Source organism: Rhinoraja longicauda, chromosome 38 (assembly GCF_053455715.1).
Source record: "Rhinoraja longicauda isolate Sanriku21f chromosome 38, sRhiLon1.1, whole genome shotgun sequence".
Taxonomy (NCBI): Eukaryota; Metazoa; Chordata; class Chondrichthyes; order Rajiformes; family Arhynchobatidae; genus Rhinoraja; species Rhinoraja longicauda.
This window is the reverse complement of record NC_135990.1, coordinates 15218689-15242279: the sequence shown is the minus strand read 5'-3', so window position 1 is coordinate 15242279 and position 23591 is coordinate 15218689. Positions and strand designations below refer to the sequence as shown.

The following is a 23591-nucleotide window of genomic DNA, read 5'->3' as shown; positions in this document are numbered from 1 at the left end:
GGGTGGGCAGCGAGACAGGGGTGGTTGGGAGTTGAGGAGCTGAACAGCCTTGGGGACAAATAGTATAAGAAGATAACTGCAGATGCTGGTACAAATCAAAGGTATTTATTCACAAAATGCTGGAGTAACTCAGTAGGTCAGGCAGCATCTCGGGAGAGAAGGAATGGGCGATGTTTCGGGTCGAGACCCTTCTTCAGACTGATGTCAGGGGGGGGGCGGGACAAAGGAAGGATATAGGTGGAGACAGGAAGAAAGACAATAGACAATAGGTGCAGGAGGAGGCCATTCGGCCCTTCGACTCAGCACCGCCATTCAATGTGATCATGGCTGATCATTCTCAATCAGTACCCCGTTCCTGCCTTCTCCTCATACCCCCTGACTCCGCTATCCTTAAGAGCTCTATCCAGCTCTCTCTTGAATGCATTCAGAGAATTGGCCTCCATTGCCTTCTGAGGCAGAGAATTCCACAGATTCACAACTCTCTGACTGAAAAAGAGGGAGATCTGGGAAGGGCGAGGGAAGAGAGGGATAAAGGAACTATCTAAAGTTGGAGAAGTCGATGTTCATACCACTGGGCTGCAAGCTGCCCAGCCTTGGGGACAAAGTTTGCTGTTGTGATATTGTAGGGACTACTTTATTGTATCACAAGGACTACTTTGTTTGCCTGTGTAGTAATGTGTATATAAGGTAATGATGTGATTAGGTGGCCACTCTGGTTCCAGGTGGCCACGGAATAAACAGCATGGAGTTAAGCTCCAGCATTGTAACCTTTTACACACGTGTACTTGTGGTCCGTCCAGAGTCTCAACAAAGGTACAACAGGTACCGGACCACGAAGTACAACAGTTGCCCTTCTCCTCTGTGTCCTACACAGCCTGGGCAGTGAGGCCGATGTGCTGAGGAGAGCCACTCAAACACAGAGAACAGGACCTGTGAGGGATTCCTGTAAAATCCTGCCAGCTGATTTCATGATTTCGACCGGAGAACCAAGGGAAAAGGATGTTATTCATATTTTATGGTCAATATTTAAAAATTCAGGAAGCATACTTGTCGTAAGTAAGGTCCATTATTACTGCCCCACCTACCAGTGTTTCTTCTTTCTTTCTTAAGGAATTCTTAAGGAATGAACGAGTCAAATGATTGCAAAATGATACAATCCTGAACGTAAGCTGTAAGGAAACGGGAGATTTATTAGAAACAAAAATACTTTGATCGCAACAGCAAGCAGCGATTATTTTGTGATGAATGCTCTGGCGGTCGTAGAATGTGACCCACCTTCCACCTCCGTCTGATGTACAACTTCTTCAGGTTCTCCAAATTAACAACAGATTCCCTTCTGACGAGAGCTTGACATTTGTTCATCGGCTGAAAGAAAAAATAAATCACTTAAAAGCACATAGAAACATTAAAAATAGGTGCAGGAGGAGGCCATTTGGCCCTTCGAGCCAGCACCGCCATTCATTGTGATCCACAATCAGTAACCCGTGCCTGCCTTCTCCCCATATCCCTTGATTCCACTAGCACTTGATTCTATCTAACTCTCTTTTAAATTCATCCAGTGAATTGGCCTCCACTGCCCTCTGTGGCATAGAATTCCACAAATTCACAACTCTCTGGGTGAAAAAGTTCCTTCTGCACGGACGGAAAATCAGGTAGATGCACAGAGTCTCCTGCCCAGAGTGGGGGAATCGAGGACCAGAGGACATGGGTTTAAGGTGAAGGGGAAAAGATTTAATAGGAATCCAAGGGGTAACTTTTTCACACAAAGGGTGGTGGGTGTATGGAACAAGCTGACAGAGGAGGTAGTTGAGGCTGGGACTATCCCAACGTTTAAGAAACAGGTAGACAGGTACATGGATAGGACAGGTTTGGAGGGATATGGACCAAACACAGGTAAGTGGGACTAGTGTAGATGGGACATGTTGGCTGGTGTGGGCAAGTTGGGCAGAAGGGCCTGTTTCCACACTGTATCACTCTATGACTATGACTCTAGTGTAGTTGGTACATGTTGGCCAGTGTGGGCAAGTTGGGCAGAAGGGCCTGTTTCCACACCGTATCACTCTATGACTCTATGACTAGTGTAGTTGGTACATGTTGGCTGGTGTGGGCAAGTTGGGCAGAAGGGTCTGTTTCCACACTGTATCACTCTATGACTATGACTCTAGTGTAGTTGGTACATGTTGGCCAGTGTGGGCAAGTTGGGCAGAAGGGCCTGTTTCCACACCGTATCACTCTATGACTCTATGACTAGTGTAGCTGGGACATGTTGGCTGGTGTGGGCAAGTTGGGCAGAAGGGCCTGTTTCCACACTCTATGACTCTGTGACAGTTAACAAGATGATCCAGTAACTCAGTTCCCAGAATTCCCTGCTTCAGATTTCACGCACCTTGCTTTTGATTTATCACAGAGGGAAAGATTGCCACGAGCTGTAATGTTACCCCTCATATCCTGACCTTTATTCAAACCTCAATCAAAATTTAGTCAACGTCACTTGGGATTTTTGGAGAACTCAGTGCAATGCAGATAGATAGATAGATAGATAGATAGATAGATAGATAGATAGCTTTATTTGTCATCCAATATTGGTTGTATTTCCTACATGATTATGTTACAAATATATTTTATTGGCTGTAAAGACGTTTGTCCCAAAGCACTAAGGTTGTGAAACGCATTGTAAAACTGAAAATCTTTTATTTGGCTCCATGTAAAATTTCTCTTGACCATGCACTCTTGAGGGATCGGAATTATTTTACTGCAGTAACTGTAGTACTGTAGTAAATCGGAATTATTTTACTGCAGTAAAATACAACTTCTGTGACTCTGAGAAAAATGTCTCACGAATGAAACAATACCACATCTCCACAAAATGCTGGAGTAACTCAGCGGGTCAGGCAGCATCTCTGGAGAGAAGGTATGGGTGACTTTTCGGGTCGAGACCCTTCTTCTGAGTTACTCCAGCTTTTTGTGTCTAGCTTCGGTTTAAACCAGCATCCGGCACATCTCCACAGATTGCTGGGGAGATTATCACAACCAAGTGCACATACAAACAGCACTGAAATCTCCCAGTTATCATCATGTCTTTTACATGTATGAATTTTTGATATGCAAACCAATTAAATATGTTAGAGTCACAGTCGTGTAGCATGGAAACAGGCCTTTTGGCCAAGCAAAATATCCCATCTAAGTTACTCCATTTTGCTCGTGTTTGACCACATATCCCTCTAAACATTTCCTATCCATGTACCTGACTAAATATCTTTTTAAAATGTTGTTATTGTATCTTCCTCTGGCAGCTCGTTCCATATACTCACCACCCTCTGTGTGAAAGAGGTTCCTATTAAATCTTTCTCCTCTCACCTTCAACCTATGCTCTCTAGTTCTTAAATTCCCGAAAGAGATGCTGTACATTCAACCTTCCAATTCCCCTCATGATTTTATAAACCTCTATAAAATCTCCTCTCAGCCTGTGCTCCAAGGTATATAGTCCTAGCCTGCCCAGTGCCTACCCATAATTCAGGCCTTTGAGTCCATCCCCATAACTCTGTTGACCCTTTTCCGCATAATGACACCTTTGCTATGGCAGAGTAACCAAAACTGAACACAATACTCCAAGTTCAGCCTCATCAACGTTTTATACAACTGTAACACAACTTCCCAAACTTCTATGCTTGACTCCCGGTCTAATGAAGGTAGGGTTGCCAACTATCTCACTCCCAAATACGGGACGAGGTGACACCACGTGACCTCACCCAGCCAGCGGCCACGTGCTCCCGCTCCACCAATGGCGGCCACCCGGGCCGGGAGGCAGGTTGCTAGGCAACCTCCATTAGGTGGCGCTTGGGCCTCCGGATCTACACTGCCTGGAGCTAGAATGTCGGGACCTAAACTGTTGGGGCTGCAATAATAATAATAATAATAATGCATTTTATTTATATAGCGCTTTTCATATACTCAAAGACGCTTTACAGAGATTTTGAGAACATAGGGAAATGAATAAATAGATAAATAAGTAAATAAATAAATGAACAGAGAAAGGAGACAGAAGGTGAGGTGACCTTCAGTGGTTGAAGGCAGTACTGAACAGGTGAGACTTCAGTGATGTTTTGAATGTGGTGAGTGTGGAAGAGTCTCTAACGGTTTGGGGTAGTGAGTTCCATAGGGTGGGAGCAGCGATGGAGAAAGCCCTGTCCCCCCAGGATCTGAGTTTGGTCCGGATGTGGGGGGATAGGAGATTGGCAGCGGCAGAGCGGAGGGTGCAGGTGGGAGTGTGCCTGTGGAGGAGGTCGGTCAGGTAGGATGGGGCCAGGTTATGGAGGGCTTTGTAGGTTATGAGGAGGATTTTGTACTGGATTCTCTGGGGGATGGGGAGCCAGTGGAGTTTATAAAGGACGGGGGTGATATGGTCACGGATCGGGGTGTGTGTGAGTAGACGGGCAGCGGAGTTTTGAATGTATTGAAGTTTATTGATGATTTTTGAGGGTGCGCCATAGAGGAGGCTGTTGCAGTAGTCCAGACGGGAGGTGATGAAGGCGTGGATGAGGGTTTCTGCAGCTGTGGAGGAGAGGGATGGACGGAGACGGGCAATGTTTTTGAGGTGGAAGAAGGCTGTCTTTGTGATGTGTTTGATGTGTTTGTTGAAGGAGAGGGTTTGATCAAGGATGATTCCAAGATTCCGGATGTGAGGTGAGGTGGATACTGGGAGACCATCAATGTTGAGGATGAAGTTTTGGGTGGATTTGGTGAGCGTTTTTGGACCAATGATGATGATTTCAGATTTGTTGCAATTGAGTTTGAGGAAGTTTGATTGAAGCCAAGATTTTATTTCAGTGATGCAGTTTGTCAGTGTAGAGTGTGTGGTGGGGGAGATTGACTTGGTGGAGATGAGGAGCTGGATATCATCGGCGAAGCAGTGGAAGTTGAGACCATGACGGCGGATTAATTGACTAAGGGGGAACAGGTAGAGGATGAAGAGGAGGGGGCCAAGGACTGAGCCTTGGGGTACACCTTGGGGGAGGGGAGCGGTGGGGGATTTACAGTTGTTAATGGAGATGAACTGGTGTCTGTCAGAGAGGTAAGATTTGAACCAGGATAGGGCTGTGCCGGTGATGTTAAGGGAGGTTTCAAGTCGGGTGAGGAGAATGGAGTGATTTATGGTGTCAAAGGCGGCGCTGAGGTCAAGTAGGATGAGGATGTTGAGGTTGCCAGCGTCGGAGGAGAGGAGAATGTCGTTTGTGATTTTGAGGAGTGCAGTTTCAGTACAGTGGTTTGAGCGGAATCCGGATTGGAAAGTTTCATACAGGTTATTGGTAGAGAGGTGGTATTTTAGTTGGGAAGCTACAGCACGTTCCAAAACTTTGGACAGAAAGGGTAGGTTGGAGATTGGTCTGAAGTTGTTTGGGGTGTCAGGGTTTAGACCAGGTTTTTTCAGAATGGGGGTGACAGCAGCGATTTTGAGGGATGGCGGGACGATGCCAGTGGACAGGGAGGAGTTTATTGTTGCAGTGATAAGTGGAGAGAGAGCAGGAAGGCAGGCCTTGACAAAGCTGGAGGGGATGTCGGGGCCTACAGCGTCCGGGCCTACAGCGACCCCCGGGCCTAATAAAGGCCAGCAGGCCAAAAGCCTTCTTCACTACCCTACCTACCTGCAACTTCATTTTCAGGGATCATTGCATTTGTACTCCCACATCACTCTGCTCTACAATTCTCCCCAGTTCACTATCGTTCACGCTGAAGGTCCTGGTCTGGTTTGATTTTCCAAAATGTAACCTCACACTTATCCAAATTAAACTCCATTAGCCATTCCTTGGCCCACTTACCCAGCTGATCAAGATCCCACTGTAATTCTTGATAACCATCTTCATTGTGTTCTAGACCACCTATTTTTGTGTCGCCCGCAAACTTTCTAAACATGCCTTGTACATTCTCATCCAAGTCATTGATATAGATGACAAACAGTAATGGGTCTGAAGAAGGGTCTCGACCCGAAACGTCACCCATTCCTTCTCTCCAGAGATGCTGCCTGACCTGCTGAGTTACTCCAGCATTTTGTGAATAAATCGATTTGTCCCAGCATCTGCAGTTATTTTCTTATACAAACAGTAATGGGCCTAGCACTGAACCCTGAGGCACACCACCATCGATCTAGATGGCAAGCAATAATGGGCCACTGCCGATCTCCGAAGCACACTACTTGCCACAGGCCTTCAGTCCAAAACACAACCATCCACTGCTACCTTCTGCTTCCCACCATGAAGGCAATACTCTACACAGTTAGCTCGCTCTGCTTGGATCCCATGGAATCTAATGTTCCAGAGCAGCTTTCTACATCCACAGTCCTGCCCTCATCAACATTCTTCAGTACCTTTTCAAAACATTCAATGGAATCCATGAGACACAATCTCCAATGCACAAAGCCATGCTAACTCCCCCTCATCATCCTGCCTTTCCAAATGCATGTGCACCTTATCCCTCAGAATCCTCTCCAGTAACTTTCCCACCACAGGTGTTAGGCTCAATGGTCTTTCTTTGCAGCCTTTCTTAAACAGAGGCACAGCATATGTTAAATTATTTCAGTTTTAATAGATGCACAAAACAATCAATCTATATACTAAAACTCTCGTTTGTTTGTTTGTTTGTTCCTGAACTGCAGCCAAAACGGGACACGATTGCGCGACAATTTTAGGCCCACCTTACTCACCGTCGTCCCTTTGGTGCTAATGGAAGAGGTTTCGTTGAAATCGGTGTTAAAGTTATTCACATTTTAAATTTAAATCTATCTCCTAGGGAGGGAGGGGGAGGGGAGGGGTAGAGGGGAGGGGTAGAGGGGAGGGGAGGGAGGGAGGGGGAGGAGGGAGGTTAAGGGGGGTTGAGGGGGATGGAGTGGGGGGGAGGGGGAGAGGGGAGGGAGGGGTAGATGGGAGGGAGGGGGTGGAGGGAGGGAGGGGGAGGAGGGAGGTTAAGGAAGGTTGAGGGAGATGGAGTGGGGGGGAGAGGGAGGGGGAGGGGAGGGAGGAGGAGGGGAGGGGTGGAGGAGGGGATGGGGAGGGAGGGGGAGGGGAGGGGGAGGGGTGGAGGACGAGGGAGGGAGGGGAGGAGGGAGGTTGAGGGAGATGGATGGGTGGGAAAGGGGGAGGGAGGGGGAGGAGGGAGGATAAGGGGAGTTGAGGGGGATGGAGTGGGGGGGGGGGAGGGGGAGGGGTGGAGGTTGAGGGAGATGGAGTGGGGGGGAGGGTGAGTGGGAGGGAGGGGTGGGGGTGGGGGAGGAGAGGGTGCTGCACCAATGCAGGAGAGGCTTGGGCCCAACGGGTCCACTTGGTCAAGTACCAACTTAAAAGTGCTAAATGTCAAGAGTGAAGAGTGTTTTATTGTCACGTCCTGAAAGGGAACAATAAAATTCTTACTTGCAACAGCACAACTGCTATGCAAACATATTATTCTGTAAAACCCATAATCAACAACAAATTTTTATCGGTATATATTTGTAAGAAACAATAGTCGTGCAAAAATAACTAGAATGCAGACAAGATGGAGTTGCTACATTGTCAAAATGACAATATTGGTAAAGAGAAATAATAAAAAAATATTTAGCATCCTTTTAGAATAAAAATGACTGAAAACTTGTATTTGTGATCTCAGGACATCCTTGCTTTACAACTGGTAATAAATATGCAGCAACAGGCAATTTATATACAGAATGATCCCGGAAGCAAAATAATTCAACTGTTTATCTAATTTGGTTTTTAATAATGTCACCCAAGGGATTTTTCAGGATACAAAGAGCAGCATCTCCAAGCTGTTGGAAGTTGTGGTTTCCAAGACAAATAGCAGAGGTCAAGCCTCCTGACTGAATGTCTGAAACGTCCCCCATTCCTTCTCTCCAGAGATGCTGCCTGACCTGCTGAGTTACTCCAGCATTTTGTGATACCTTTGACTGAATGTACTGTCGTTAACTCTAGTTGCTCCAGCTTTTTGTGTCTATCTTCGGTTTGTCCCGCTGAGTTACTCCACCTTTTTGTGGCTGTCTCAACTGACCAGCACTGACCGGTACGGCAATGAGACGGAGAACAGGAGGGAAAGTGAGAACCTCATGTCCTGATGCCAAGGCAACAACCTTTCTCTCAACGTCAGCAAGACAAAGGAGATCGTGATGGGCTTCAGGAAGTGAAGCGGTCGGTACACATACCCCAGTTTACATTGACGGTGCCAAAGTAGAGATGGTTGAACGTTTCAAATTCATCGGAGTAAACTTCACCAACAATGTCTGGACAACCCATATTGAAGCATCGACCAAGAAAGCACTGTCCCCAACAACTCTCACCAACTTCTACAGATGCGCCGTAGAAAACATTTTATCGGGATGCACCACAGCTTGGTTTGGGAACAGCTCCATCAAAGACCGCAAGAAATTGCAGTGAATTGTGGACGCAGCCCAGACCATCACACACACCAACCTCCCTTCCACTGACTCCATTTACACCTCACGCTGCCTCGGCAAGGCCAGCAGCACAATCAAGGATGAGTCTCACCCCGGCCCCCTTCTCCCCTCTTCTCCCCTCTCCCATTGGGCAAAAGGTGCAGAAGTGTGAAAACTCACACCTCTAGATTCAGGGACAGTTTCCCTCCCAGCTGTTATCTGGTAACTGAACCATCCTTCCACAACCAGAGAGCAGTGCTGAACTACTATCTACCTCATCGGGCTATCTTTGATCGGATTTTACTGGCTTTACCTTGCACTAAACGTTATTCCTTTATCATGTAAACGGCTCGATTGTAATCATGAATTGTCTTTTTGCTGGCTGGTTAGCACGCAACAAAAGCTTTTCACTGTACCTCGGTACACGTGACAATAAACTAAACTATACTAATATCCCATTTGTACACACATCCATAAGAGACACACTGCACTTACAGCCCCAGAGACCCGGGTTCGATCCTGACTACGGGTGCTGTCTATACAGAGTTTGTACGTTCTCCCCGTGATGATGTGGGTTTTCTCCGAGATCTTCAGTTTCCTCCCACACTCCAAAGACGTACAGGTTTGTAGGTTAATTGGCTGGGTCTAAGTGTAAATTGTCCTTAGTGTGTGTAGGGTAGTGTTAGTGTGTGGGGATCACTGGTCGGTGTGGACCCGGTGGGCCAAAGGGCCTATTTCCGCGCTGTATCTCTAAACTAAACTAAACTACCTCAATTGCTACTTTGTAGGACCCTGGTATGAAGTCCCTTTGGAGGTAGAGCCTGCAGCTCTGACTATTTCTCCCGTGACAGGGATTTTCCCGAGTTCCCCCATCCCTTCCAATTCCTGATTTACAGCCATTACTGCAATGTTATTTATACTCTCTATTCTGAAAACCGTCACAACATATGTGTTAAATTTACCACCCATGTTATTTTCTATTATTAATTCCTCAGACTCACTTTCTACTGGACTCACAGTCACTTTGTTAACTCATTTATTTAATGGTGATCGATACCCTTATAACTGTTGTTACATTTTGGAGTATAGTCATTTGACTCACAGTCTAATTTTTCCCTCCTGATGAAACATCTGATATTTTTATATTCCATCCAATCTTCTTATCTTTTCACAATTTTATATTTATAAAGCTTGAAGCTACCTTTCACTTATTTAGTAAAATGCAGATTATGGATTCTCCTCTTTGAGCTATTCTTTCTTATTGGAATGGATCTACTTTGAAAGGTCCCATTAAATCTTGAGAGATTTGCTGCCTTACAGCGAATGCAGCGCCGGAGACTCAGGTTCGATCCTGACTATGGGCGCCGTCTGTACGGAGTTTGTACGTTCTCCCCGTGACCTGCGAGGGTTTTCTCCGAGATCTTCGGTTTCCTCCCACACTCCAAAGACGTACAGGTTTGTAGGTTAATTGACTGGGTAAATGTAAAAATTGTCCCTAGTGTGTGTAGGATAGTGTTAATGTGCGGGGATCGCTGGGCGGCGCGGACTCGGTGGGCCGAAGGGCCTGTTTCCGCGCTGTATCTCTAAATCTAAAAAATCTGAACACAAAGCCAAAATCATCATCTGGCTGCATATAATCCATATTTTCCAATTCCCTGCATATCCATGTCTCAATCTAAAAGCCTCACGGGTCCACTTGGTCTAGTGTGCTGGCGCCACGGAGCCCAGGTCAGTGACACCCTCTCTCCTTCCCTGTCCCCCCTCTACGAGGAACGGGCCCAATGGGTCCACTTGGTCGAGTATACTACTAAAACTCTCATGTTGTATGTGTGTGTGTGTGTGTGTGTGTGTGTGTGTGTGTGTGTGTGTGTGTGTGTGTGTGTGTGTGTGTGTGTGTGTGTGTGTGTGTGTGTATGTATGTCACTTCCTCCCGTGGTGCAGCCCGGCAGATGAGAGAAGGTGAAAGAAGATGGCCGCCGTCAGAACGAATATGCGGCAGTGCCTTGCGGCCGCTGTCCTGCTGCTGGCTGCCGCGATGGCCGCCCGGGGCCGGGGCGAGCATCTCCCTCTCCCCTTTCCTCTCTCCCCCCCCCCCCCCCGTCCTGCGGCGAGCGGGCTGAGGCGGCGGACATGAGACGTGCAGGGCTTCCAGGAGTACGTGGAGAAGCACTGTGCCTGCGCTGTGGTGCCGGTGGAGCTGCAGAAGCTGACCCGCGGCAGCCTGGTGGGTGGAGGCCGCAACCAGCCGGCGCACAGCCTGCTGCTCCACTACTAAAGCACCTTTAACAACGGGCCCACGGGTCGGCTAGTCTCTTTTAAACTTTGCCCCTCTCAGCTTAAGCTACGCCCTCGAGTATTTTAGTTCTCCAGCCTGGGAAAAAGGTTCTGACTGTCCACCCTATCTATGCCTTTCAAAATCTTAATACTAAAACTCTCGTTTGTTTGTTTGTTTGTTCCTGAACTACAGCCAAAACGGTACACGATAGCGCGACAATTTTAGGCCCACCTTGCTCACCGTCGTCCCTTTGGTGCTAATGGAAGACGTTTCATTGAAATCAGTGCTATATTTTTTAAGTTATTCACATTTTAAAGTCTAAATCTATCTCCTGGGGATGGAGGGGGGAGGGAGGGAGTCAGTGTATGGATCAATATATGCCACGATTACTAAAATACCTTTCTGAAAAGCCCCTGTTATTCCTGCCTTCATACTTTGTTCTACCACATGGATACTGTTTGAGGATCTGTGCTCCACTGTCACAAGTGACGTCTTGCCTTTATTATTTATCTTCACACAAACTTTGTTTATATCATTGCTTCTTGAACTTAGGTCCAACAGTGACACAGCCAGTCGAGCTGCTGCCTCACAGCGCCAGAGACCCGGGTTCAACTCTGACCTTGGTTGCTGTCCGTGTGGAGTTTGCATGCTCTCTATGTGACCGCGTGGGTTACCTCTGGGTGCTCCGGTTTCCTCCCACACCCCAAAGACGTATGGGTTTGTAAGTTAATTAGTCTCACATGCCCCTGATGTGTGGGGAGTGGATGAGAAAGTGGGATAAAGATAGAACTAGTGTGATTGATGGTCAGGTCATTTGGACAGGTACATGGATATATATGGCAGGCTTAGAGGCTTAGGGGCCAAATGCAGGCAGGTGGGACTAGTGTAGATGGGACATGTTGGTCGGTGTGGACAGTTGGGCTGAAGGGGCCTGCTTCCATGCAGTATTTCTAACACTAAATTCTCTGCTGTGCTAAGACGATTATTAATTGACACAGCCCTTCTTCCAGCCTCCCATCCTCCCTCAATGTCAGGACATCTTCAGTACTCAGGCCACCCTGCGGCCTGCCTCTGTAATGGCCCCCCGATCATCATTGTTTACGTTGATCTGCACGCTCGGCCCACCTGTTTTGTGTCAAGTATAATGCGTATTTATTCCGATGTGGAGCCTCTAGTTTTGTTTTATTATAAAGTCATACAGTCCAACTGACCTTTTTCACCCAGAGAGTTGTGAATCTGTGGAATTCTCTGCCACAGAAGGCAGTGGAGGCCGATTCACTGGATGTTTTCAAGAGAGAGCTCTTAGGGCTAAAGGAATCAAGGGATATGGGAAAAAGCAGGAACGGGGCACTGATTTTGGATGATCAGCCATGATCATATTGAATGGCGGTGCTAGCTCGAAGGGCCGAATGGCCTATTCCAGCACCTATTTTCTATGTTTCTATGTTTACAGCATGGAAACAGGCCCTTCGGCCCAACTTGCGGGAGCACGTGGCCGCTGGCTGGGCGAGGTCACGTGGTGCGCGGGGCGGTGACGTCGCCCTTTGTCCCTTATTTGGGAGTCGGCCATGGAGTGGGCGCTGCCATCTTACCGTGGATTTCCGCCGGCCGCCACCTTCGCCCCGCCGCAGCCGCCACCCCTTGTACAACGCGGGCGGGCAGGGCCAGGACCAGGACCAGGACCACCCTGCCTCCCGGGGGCAGCACGGCCGGGTGGAGGCGACTGGAGGCCGGGTCTCCAGGGCCGGGACAGAAGCCTCGCCGGAGACTGGAGCCGGCGGGCTGGGGCCCTTACCTGGGGCCTGAGGGGCAGCAGCAGCCAGCGGACGGCACTCACCTCCCTGCCCGTGGGGCTACGGACCACCGCCCGGAGAGAACCGCCCCGGTCTCAACCTTCCCCCCAAGCCGTGGGATCAGCTGCAGGACTACCCCCACCCCCACAATGTCTCCACTGTCTTGTGTGCATGCCACACGTACAGTCGGCAAGTCGTTGGTTCCAGCGGATTAGGGCTTGTCTGCCTAGCGTGTGAAGCCTGGGTTCGGCGGATTGCGCGGAGGAAACCACCAGAAGGTTCAACGGGCAGAAAGACGATCCCAGCAAAGCGCCGTGGAGCGCAAACAGGGCAGAGTGAGATACGCAGGGCACTTCTGACCATCCACTACATCCTGGCCTGTCCCCAGCCGTCCAGACTACGTCTTGCTGCTGGAACCCGATAGGCCGGGACGAGAGAGTGAGGCCGACGATCTGCGCAACTCCCTCTCACTTAAACCCAAGTCAAGCGCAAGTCATGGCTTCAACCTCGGCCAGCGTACCGCGCGAGGCTGGCGGCGATCCCAATCGAAATAATGATTGAAAGTGAAGTCATGGTCATCTTCGAACCCGAAGGACGAACAACAACATTTGGTAGTCAGGAAGTTGGCAACCCTACTAATACGGGAAAAGGGCAGTCACGTACGGGACAAACTAATATAGCCCAAAATACGGGATGTCCCGGCTAATACGGGATCGTTGGCAACCCTACGGTGAAGGCATCTTCCTTCCAAAGACTGCAGCAGGCCTTCCGCCAGTTTTAAGCCACTATCTTCTGTGCTAAAATGGGATACTTGTAACTTTGTCGGTGCCCTTTAGGTGGCGACTCTTTGCATACCTTGGGTGTGCAAGACAAAGAATATCCCTGTGACTTGCTACATGTGATAATAACGTATCAATAATTCATTCTGAAAAGTAATCAAGCTTATCGTGCGTGTGCTTACTGGCACATAAATCACTCACAATATCCGCCCCAGGTTTTTGTGGCAGATTTAACTCACACGTACGCACTAGATCCAGGGAACCCAGGTGATGGTCAGTTACTATCAAAGATAACAGAGCAGAGCAAGATAGACCACTCGACCCGAAAAACCGTAGTACGTCACGGCGCCATTTTAGTAGGCAGAAACTTGCAGAAACATTTAAAAAGACAAATAACAAAAATCTGTGAATTGATAGATGAGATATATTCTGCATTTTTATAGTATCATCACACATACTGTTCCCCAAAACACTGATTACACTGTGAGAGGCGGGTTTTGCTTACTAAAATGGCGGACGTTACGCTCCTTTGCGTACTGCACCTCGGTATAGGCGATTTCGACGGAGTGGTTCATCTTGCTCCTCTAGTATCTTTGCTTCCTATGTTCGTGAGGCTTACAGCAATGCTGATACCCAGAGGGCTCTGCCCGTGCCGGCTGCCTGCCCCTTTCGCAGGGTTACGTCCGCGCCCGGGTGGTGTTAGAGTGGGACTACGTGCTGTCCACGGGCGCGCTAGAAGATTACCGGGACCGCTGGGCACCCCGGGGGGTGGAACGTATCCGTGACAAGGATTGTACCATGTTGGTTCATACTCAGTATATTTGATGTTTAAGAATATTTGTTTCACTCGGTACTATGGTGATGGGTTTGTGTGGATTGTTCTGTATTGCACATATTATCCTGTATTTATCGAGTAAATCTAATTTTGGTTAAAAAAAAAGTGCTGATACAAATCACCCAGGGGTGTGTGGCAACCTGCCATTCAGAGGATGTTGCTTCCACACCATACTACTACTTCTTCTTAAATAAAATATACTCTTGCTGTTACTTTTCCGGTTAAATTCTGGGGAGGATAGTCAGGGTGGAGCAGCGGTAGAGTTGCTGCCTTACAGCGAATGCAGCGCCGGAGACCCGGGTTCAATCCTGGCTACGGGCGCTGTCTGTACGGAGTTTGTACGTTCTCCCCGTGACCTGCGAGGGTTTTCTCCGAGATCTTCGGTTTCCTCCCACACTCCAAAGAGGTACTGTTTTGTAGATTAATTGGCTTGGTAAGTGTAAAAATTGTCCCTAGTGGGTGTTGGATAGTGTTAGTGTGCGGGGATCGCTGGGCGGCGCGGACCCGGTGGGTCGAAGGGCCTGTTTCCGCGCTGTATCTCTAAACTAAACTAAACTAAAAGATGACATGGAAATACTCATCTCCTCAGAGGAAGCTGGCATTCAGCGGGAGAGGGTGGATTCTGGGGCGGATTTCTCTGTAGCCTGAGGATAGACACAAAGTGCTGGAGCAACTCAGCGGGACAGGCAGCATCTCTGGAGAAAAGAAATAGGCGACGTTTTGGGTCACGAGACTTCTTCAGACTTCATTCTTCATGTTGTCGGCTAATGGCTTCCAATACGAGTTTCCCCAAATCCACAAACATTATTGTCAATATATACAATGATACACGACAAAGTAGATTCATTGCAAATGACTCCAGCTTTCCAATTAATTTTGGAAGTGCATTAGTGTGGACAAACATGAAAATGGGAAATCAATTAAGGATAGCGGAGTCAGGTGGTATGGGGAGAAGGCAGGAACGGGGTACTGATTGAGAATGATCAGCCATGATCACATTGAATGGTGGTGCGTACAGGCTCGAAGGGCCGAATGGCCTCCTCCTGCACCTGTTGTCTATTGTCCAATGATCAATGCTGGCTTTGCCAATGAAAGTCACATCTCAAAAAATCTTAATTTACTTGCAAATTACTACATTACGTCCACATAAAAACCTTCACTTGATCTTCCTGGAAGTTATTTCCGATGAGTACTAGTTTCCATTTGAACAGTTTCATGAAACGAAACAAATATTGTATGAACCGAAGATAGCCACAAAATGCTGGAGTAACTCAGCGAGTCAGGCAGCATCTCTGGAGAGAAGGAAGAGGTGATGTTTCACCTTCTCGCTAACAACGATCTGTTCCATATTTTCCTTGAGCCCCATCTCCTTTGATGTCTCATTTTCACACCTTACACTTCCTTATCTCCGTGTCTCCCTCACCTCTGACTCAGTCTGAAGAAGGGTCTCGACCCGAAATGTCACCCATTCCTTCTCTCCAGAGATGCTGCCTGACCCGCTGAGTTATTCCAGCATTTTGTGTCTACCTAGTGCAAACAGGTATGGACTCGGTGGGCCAGAGGGCCTGTTTCCATGCTGTATCTTTCAATTTAAAAAAAATCATTATACAATACACAGTGAGGCCTTTGGCAAAAATATTCTTATAAACCTGTTGATAATTGTGTGTGGGCAACATAGCTTGAATGCTGGGCCAAAGGATTCACTCTGGAAAGCAGGCTGAACTGAGAGCTTTGAAGAAAACCTTGCATACTTAAAAGCCAAAGGTTTGGGGATTTGGTACAGTATATTAATCGAGTTCAAGGTCACGACGTTAGGAGGCGTTTGTTGTGCTTGGACAAGACTGTTTCCTGGGGAGAATTGTCAAAGATGTAAATAATGAGTACTTATTCAGGACTTTTTATGTTTTTGCTGACACTGTATGAAACCTGCCAGAGATTAAACCCATTCTGATGTCTAATTGGCATTGTTGAAACCAACTACTAGATTAATTGATAATATTTATAGAGGACTAACAAATCTATAGGTTTAATAAAGAGACTCTTAGAAAACTGAACAGGTTGGGACACTTTATTGGAAAAAGAAAAGGTAGATAAATGATCGGATTATGAGGGAGTTGATAGGATTTTTTCATTTTGGAGCCAAAATAAAATTGGAAGCTACAAATATTACTCTTATGAGCGTATTTTATTAATATTACGTGGGAAAGTTATTTTAACTGGAGGGTATAATAGACCCATAGAGCATAGAAAGAAGCCCTTGGCCCAACTCATCCATGCTGACCTAGATGCCCTATCTAAGCGAGTCCCATTTGCTTGCATTTGGCCCATATCCCTCTAAACATTGTAGGAAAGAAATGCAGATGCTGGTTTAAACCGAAGGCAGACACAATTGCTGGAGTACCTCAGCGGGACAGGCAGCATGTCTGGAGAGAAGGAATGGGTGACGTTTTGGGTCAAGACCCTTCTTCAGTTGCAGTACCTGCCTCAAATACCTCCTCTGTCAGCTCGTTACATGAATCCATCCGGTGAGAATATGATACTCATCGCCATCGGGGCGGCACGGTGGCGCAGCGGTAGAGTTGCTGCCTCACAGCGAATGCAGCGCCGGAGTCCCCAGTTCCATCCCGACTACGGGTGCTGTCTGTAGAGAGTTTGCACGTTCTCCCTGTGACCTGTGTGGGTTTTCTCCAGGTGCACCGGTTTCCTCCCAGACTCCAACGACGTGCAGGTTTGTAGGTTAATTGGCTTGGTATAATTGTAAATTATCCATCGTGTGTGTAGGATGGTGTTAGTGTGCGGGGAACGCAAGTTGGCGCGGACTCGGTGGGCCGAAGGGCTTGTTTCCGCGCTGTATCTTTATAAAAACTAAAAAGCTCTGTATCTCTAAACCAAGTTAGAACTAGTACTTCACCGATTCAGCGGGTCAGGCAGCATCTCTGGAGAGAAGGAATGGGTGACGTTTTGGGTCGAGACCCTTCTTCAGATTGATATCAGAGGATGGGGGGGGAGAGAAGGAATGGGTGACGTTTCGGGTCGAGACCCTTCTTCAGACTGATGTCAGGTGATGTTTCGGGTCCCACCCCTCCCCTGACATCAGTCTGAAGAAGGGTCTCGACCCGAAACGTCACCCATTCCTTCTCTTCCAGAGAAGCTGCCTGACCTGCTGAGTTACTCCACCATTTTGTGTCTACCTTCGATTTAAACCGGCATCTGCATTTTTCTGTTCCTACTTCACCGATTCAACATCTTTCACTATTATTTCAACTCATTTAATTTGAGTTAACATTTCCATTGTCGTGCTAAAAAGAAGAATCTTTTTTAGCATGTGTGTTTTAGCATTTACACTGCAGCATAGACCATGATAACCTACAAACACTGTTCCCAGACCACTGTTCCCAGACCCAAATGCAATAATAAGAACTAGATGGTTCAGGTAACATTGAAATCTGTTCACATCAGCTGCCTGATGAACTGGCCAAAGCTGTTCTCTGGCTCCAGAAACGGAGACATTGCATTCATTTCGAAGTCGTCTTGACCTCGAACATAATTTCCCCCAGTGTTTGCAATGATTTATTTTGAAAAACGTTAAATTATATGTCCACTGCTTATGATAAATGATCATTTTTAAGCATGAATTTGGCTGGTCACGTGTCACCTGGCTGGTCACGTTCTTCGTTTTCAAGAGAGAGTTAGATTTAGCTCTTGGGGCTAACGGAATCAAGGGATATGGGGAGAAAGCAGGAACGGGGTACTGATTCTGGATGATCAGCCACGATCATATTGAATGGCGGTGCTGGCTCGAAGGGCCGAATGGCCTACTCCTGCACCCCCTTTCTATGTTTCTATGCTGTCTCCTGCCCCTGACTACTAAAGGGCCAAACTCATCAAGTTCTTCACCTGAAGACAGATACAAAATGCCGGAGTAACTCAGCGGGACAGGCAGCACCTCTGGATAGACGGAATGGGCAACGTCTCAGGGTCTCGACCCCAAACGCCACCCATTCCTTCTCTCCAGAGATGCTGCCTTCCCGCTGAGTTACTCCGGCATTTTGTGTCTGTCTTCGGTGTAAAAACCAGCATCTCCAGTTTCTTCCTAAGCAAGTTGTTAATCTGACCAGGTTAACACACTCAGAACAGTGGAGCAGTTAATCAAGCTGTGGTCTCATAGCTTCACAGAATCGGGATCAATCCCGACCTCTGGTGATGTCAGTGTGGAGTTTGCACGTTCTGCCTCCTAATGTGGGTTCCCCAGTAGCTATGATCTCCACATCCCAAAGATGTGTGGGTTGGTGGGTTAATTGGCTTAAATTAACCCCAGTCTGTAGGTGAGTGGTAGAATTTAGGGGGGGCTGATGGGAAAATGAAATGGGACTTGGTGCCTCGATCTCCTCTCCATAGTTGATGATGGCCAACTGCAGGATATTTGCTGAAAGTTATGATTCTGTGGCGATCACATGGCCAGACTACTGTTCGACATTCACACAAGTCCACTGGTGCCCATTAAGAACTTGCACAGCTGACTGCACAGCCAACCCCTTTATCTTTTTTTTACATTCAGCGCAAACTCAATGCCAAGTGAACCATCCAGTTTTATAAGTTTTCTTTTTATCCCCCTGGATGAGAGGTTAGATGGATACGTACATGGATAGAAGGCAGACACAAAATGCTGGAGCAACTCAGCGGGACAGGCAGCATCTCTGGAGAGAAGGGATGGGTGACATTTCGGTTCTTTAGACTGAAGAAGACCCCTTCAGCATCTCTGTCTTCGCCTGAAGAAGGGTCTCGAACCGAAACGTCGCCTATTTCTCTCCAGAGTTGCGGCCTGACCCGCTGAGTTACTCCAGCTTTTTGTGTCTTTCTTCGATTTAAACCAGCATCTGCAGTTCCTTTGTACACATACATAGATAGGGCAGTTGGACCAAATGCAGGCAACTGGGACTAGTGTAGCTGGGACATGTTGGCCGGTGTGGCCACGCTGGGCTGAAGGGCCTGTTTCCATGCTGTGTGGCTCTATGACTAGTGTAGCTGGGACATGTTGGCCGGTGTGGCCTCGCTGGGCTGAAGGGCCTGTTTCCATGCTGTGTGACTCTATGACTAGTGTAGCTGGGACATGTTGGCCGGTGTGGCCACGCTGGGCTGAAGGGCCTGTTTCCATGCTGTGTGACTCTATGACTAGTGTAGCTGGGACATGTTGGCCGGTGTGGCCACGCTGGGCTGAAGGGCCTGTTTCCATGCTGTGTGACTCTATGACTAGTGTAGCTGGGACATGTTGGCCGGTGTGGCCACGCTGGGCTGAAGGGCCTGTTTCCATGCTGTGTGACTCTATGACTAGTGTAGCTGGGACATGTTGGCCGGTGTGGGCAAATGGGCAGAAGGGCCTGTTTCCACGCTGTATCACTCTATGACTGGGGTCAATATCCCACATCATCCAATACCAGCCACCCAGATACCAATCTCATTACTGAACGGATACACATTTTAGCATTGCATAACTTGGATCTGGGTCCTTCGTTTAACAGCGCAAATACAGATGGATGTATAAAGTTACAAGGTCACATTAAAGTTGCACACTTTAGAAATCATCTGGAAAATTCAACTTTCTAAATGGGGAGCCACATTTGAAGGTTGGATATTCAGAGCAATGACTGTATCAGCATAACACTGAATATCCATCTCATCGCCCCTCCCAGGCCTTGCTCTCAGACAATCGTACGGTTGAACTTACCCACATATCATTGCCGTTGATAATAATACTTTTGCTACATTCAACTTGATAAATACAAGTGCAGGAAAGTGTCACAAAAGTTGAATCAGTTTTCATCATCCCATCCCAAAGGTGTCAGGGATTAAGGGGAGAATGCAGGAGAATGAGGTTGGGAGGGAGAGGGAGATCAGCCATGGTTGAATGACGGAGTAGACTTGATGGGCCGAATGGCCTAATCCTGCTCCTATCACTTACAACCTTATGAATCCAGGTAAATACTTAAAAATTAAACCCTTGGTCATTAAGTACTAGCTTTTCACCCTGTTCTGGATTTAAATAAAAATGAAATAAATACATATTGTATGGTCATAAGGTCAGAAAGAATAGTAGAATTAGGCCATTCGGCCCATCAAGTCTACTCCGCCATTTAATCATGGCTGGTCTGTCTCCCGCTCCTAACCCCATTCTCCTGCCTTCTCCACATGACCTCTGACACCCGCACTAATCAAGTCATCAGGTCATAAGGAATAGGAGTAGAATTAGGCCATTCGGCCCATCAAGTCAACTCCTTCATTCAATCATGGCTGATCTATCTCTCCCGCCTCACCCCATTCTCTTGCCTTAGGCAATAGGTGCAGGAGGAGGCCATTCGGCCCTTCGAGCCAGCGCTGCCATTCACGGTGATCATGGCTGATCATCCACAATCAGTACCCCGTTCCTGCCCTCTCCCCATATCCCTTGACTCCGCTGTCTTTAAGAGCTCTATCTAACTCTCTCTTGAAAGCCTTCTCCCCAGAGCCGCTGGTGAAGGCTCTGATTGTTGTGAAGCTGCTCTGTGTGGAGTGGGACCAAGCAGAGGAGAGGGGAGGGGAGGGCAGCTCCACATGAGGCAATGGCTGTCAGGTGGGGCCTGCTAGCGGCTGAGTTGCATGGCGCTCGGACTGGTGATCAGCTCCCCACTGCATGTGCCGCCCAGCAGCTCCTTCAGCGTTTCATTCAGGTCCTTGTTAAAGACGGAGGCAAAGTCTGTGCTCGTGTGACCGTCGCCGGTCGGCTCAGTCTGAAAGGAGCTGATCACTTCTTGGACCCACTGCAGCTCCACTGAGATCTCCTGGCGCAGGGACTCAAAGTGTCCCTCCAGCTCAGCATATTTCCTGTCCACTGCTTCGAGCGTGCTGCCCACGCCTTTTATTTCGCTCTGGAGCTGCTTCTTCCTGGATTCAGCCTTCCGATATTCATACCTGATCTGGGAAAGATCATGCCGCACACTTTCATTTTCCTGCTTGTACCAGGACTCTTTCTCGTTGTAGATTGAGGTGAGCGCATCGATGTCCTCCTGCAGGCAATCGTTAGCCGACGCGAGGCTGCTGAAGGAAGTCTCCATCACACACAGCTCCTCCACCACTCTGGCGAACCTCTCAAAGTTGACGTAGGTGTTATTGGGTGGCATGCTGGAGTGCGATTTGATGGTGTACTCCTTCAGGCGTTTGGTCTTCAGCTGTCTGCGTGCCAGCTTCCTGCTCCCCTTGCTCGTCTGTCCCTCATTCTGGTGAGTCTTTGGTGGAGCAGATGGAAGAGTTTGAGGTTATTGAGGAGCAAGGAGAATCCGGGGATTGTGCACACAGCAGGAACAACCTGGGTGCAACAATGCGTGCAATGCCTGTGGTTAGCGCCACTCCACACAGCCTTACAGTGTCAATGGCCATGCAAGACACACACACCACCACACCGCAAAGCACACTTCCTGCTCACTCTGCATGCAACCTGTGGTATTAGTTTGATGTCAGTTAGAAAGTCAGTCACTTCCCTTGTTACAGTTTGAAATAACAATAGACAATAGACAATTGACAATAGGTGCAGGAGGAGGCCATTCGGCCCTTCGAGCCAGCACCGCCATTCAATGTGATCATGGCTGATCATTCTCAATCAGTACCCCGTTCCTGCCCTCTCCCCATACCCCCTGACTCCACTATCCTTAAGAGCTCTATCTTGAATGCATTCAGAGAATTGGCCTCCACTGCCTTCTGAGGCAGAGAATTCCACAGATTCACAACTCTCTGACTGAAAAAGTTTATCCTCATCTCAGTTCTAAATGGCCTACCCCTTATTCTTAAACTGTGGCCCCTTGTTCTGGACTCCCCCAACATTGGGAACATGTTTCCCAATAACGGCCGCATGTAATACAGTGGTTCAAGGTGGCGGGGCGGTAGAGTTGCGGCCTCACAGCGCCACAGGCCCGGGTTCCATCCTGACCATGGGTGCTGTCTGCACGGAGTTTGCACGTTCTCCCCGTGCCCTGCGTGGGTTTTCTCTAAGATCTTCGCTGTCCAAGCACGCAAGGTGAGACTGGCGTGGATGGGGCATCTTGGTCAGCATGGGCAAGTTGGGCCGAAGGGCTTCTCCCTGTGCTGTACGGCTCTAAGACCTGACCATGCTGGGTGATCTTTGCCAGCTGTTAAGGATAGCGGAGTTAGGGGGTATGGGGAGAAGGCAGGAACGGGGTACTGATTGAGAGTGATCAGCCATGATCGCATTGAATGGCGGTGCTGGCTCGAAGGGCTGAATGGCCTACTCCTGCACCTATTGTCTATTGTCTATTGACCTGTGGTGCTGCTGGACCAAGCGTGGAAACAGGCCCGATGGCCCAACTTGCCCAACATGCTCCATCTACACTAGTCCCACCTGCCAGTGTTTGGTCCATGTCCCTCTAAACCTGCCCTATCCACGTACCTGTCTCAATGTTTCTTAGACGTTGCGTTAGTTTCTGCCTCAACTCTGGCAGCTCGTTCCATACGCCCACAAGCCTTTGTGCGAAAAGGTTACTCATAAGATTCCTATTAAATCTTCTCCCTATCAGCTTAAACCTTGGAGTCAGTGCAGGACCTGGCAGTGGTCCTCACTGGGGAGTGTGCTTTGGTCAGTGGTCATTGCTAGCACCTCTCTGTTCCAGGTAAGCTGGTTCAATCCAGAGCTGACGAATGTCTAGCTGTGACACCATTTGCTGCACCCTCCGGTTCCCTCTCATATCCCTTGCACCAAATTGTGGGCTCAGCTCCAACCATCACACAAACCAACCTCCCTTCCATGTGTCGTGTATCTGTACACAGTAAATGGCTCAACTGTACTCATGTGTTGTCTTTCCGCTGACTGGTTAGCACACAACAAAAGCTTTCCACTGTACCTCGTTGCACTTGACAACAAAACTAAACTAACTAATATCCCAAAGCATTGTTGGTAATTTCATTGACCACAGCAAATTAACCCTTAGTTGGTAGTGGTAGAAAGAATCAGAGAGGAGTTGAAGGGTGAGGGATGGACACAAAATGCTGGAGTAACTCAGTGGGACAGTCTGAAGAAGGGTCTCGACCCGAAACGTCACCCATTCCTTCTCTCCAGAGATGCTGCCTGTCCCGCTGAGTTACTCCAGCATTCTATGTCTATCTTCGGTTGACAATAGACAATAGGTGCAGGAGTAGGCCATTCGGCCCTTCGAGCCAGCACCGCCATTCAATGTGATCATGGCTGATCATTCACAATCAGTACCCCGTTCCTGCTTTCTCCCCATATCCCCTCACTCCGCTATCCTTAAGAGCTCTCTCTTGAAAGCATCTAGAGAATTGGCCTCCACTGCCTTCTGAGGCAGAGAATTCCACAGTTTTACAACTCTCTGACTGAAAAAGTTTTTCCTCATCTCCGTTCTAAATGACCGACCTTCTTAAACTTATTCTTAAACTGTGGCCCCTGGTTCTGGACTCCCCCAACATTGGGAACATGTTTCCTGCCTCTAACATG

General features: G+C 48.1%; 1 protein-coding gene across 3 annotated transcripts in view; it reads right to left on the bottom strand.

Annotated features, from left to right (window-relative positions):
• The window catches only part of LOC144610808 (death-associated protein kinase 2-like), a 196271-nt gene that overhangs the window by 38914 nt on the left and 133766 nt on the right, over nucleotides 1-23591 (bottom strand). For 2 of the 3 annotated variants that reach the window (XM_078429727.1, XM_078429726.1), the window contains exons 10-11: nucleotides 1276-1365; nucleotides 1086-1169 (exon numbers count right to left, since the gene is read on the bottom strand). In XM_078429727.1, coding sequence (XP_078285853.1) covers nucleotides 1086-1169; nucleotides 1276-1365 — 174 coding nt within the window. Of the gene's footprint in view, nucleotides 1-1085; nucleotides 1170-1275; nucleotides 1366-20712; nucleotides 21355-23591 lie in introns of those variants that run through there. The other variant, XM_078429725.1, reaches the window with a different exon arrangement.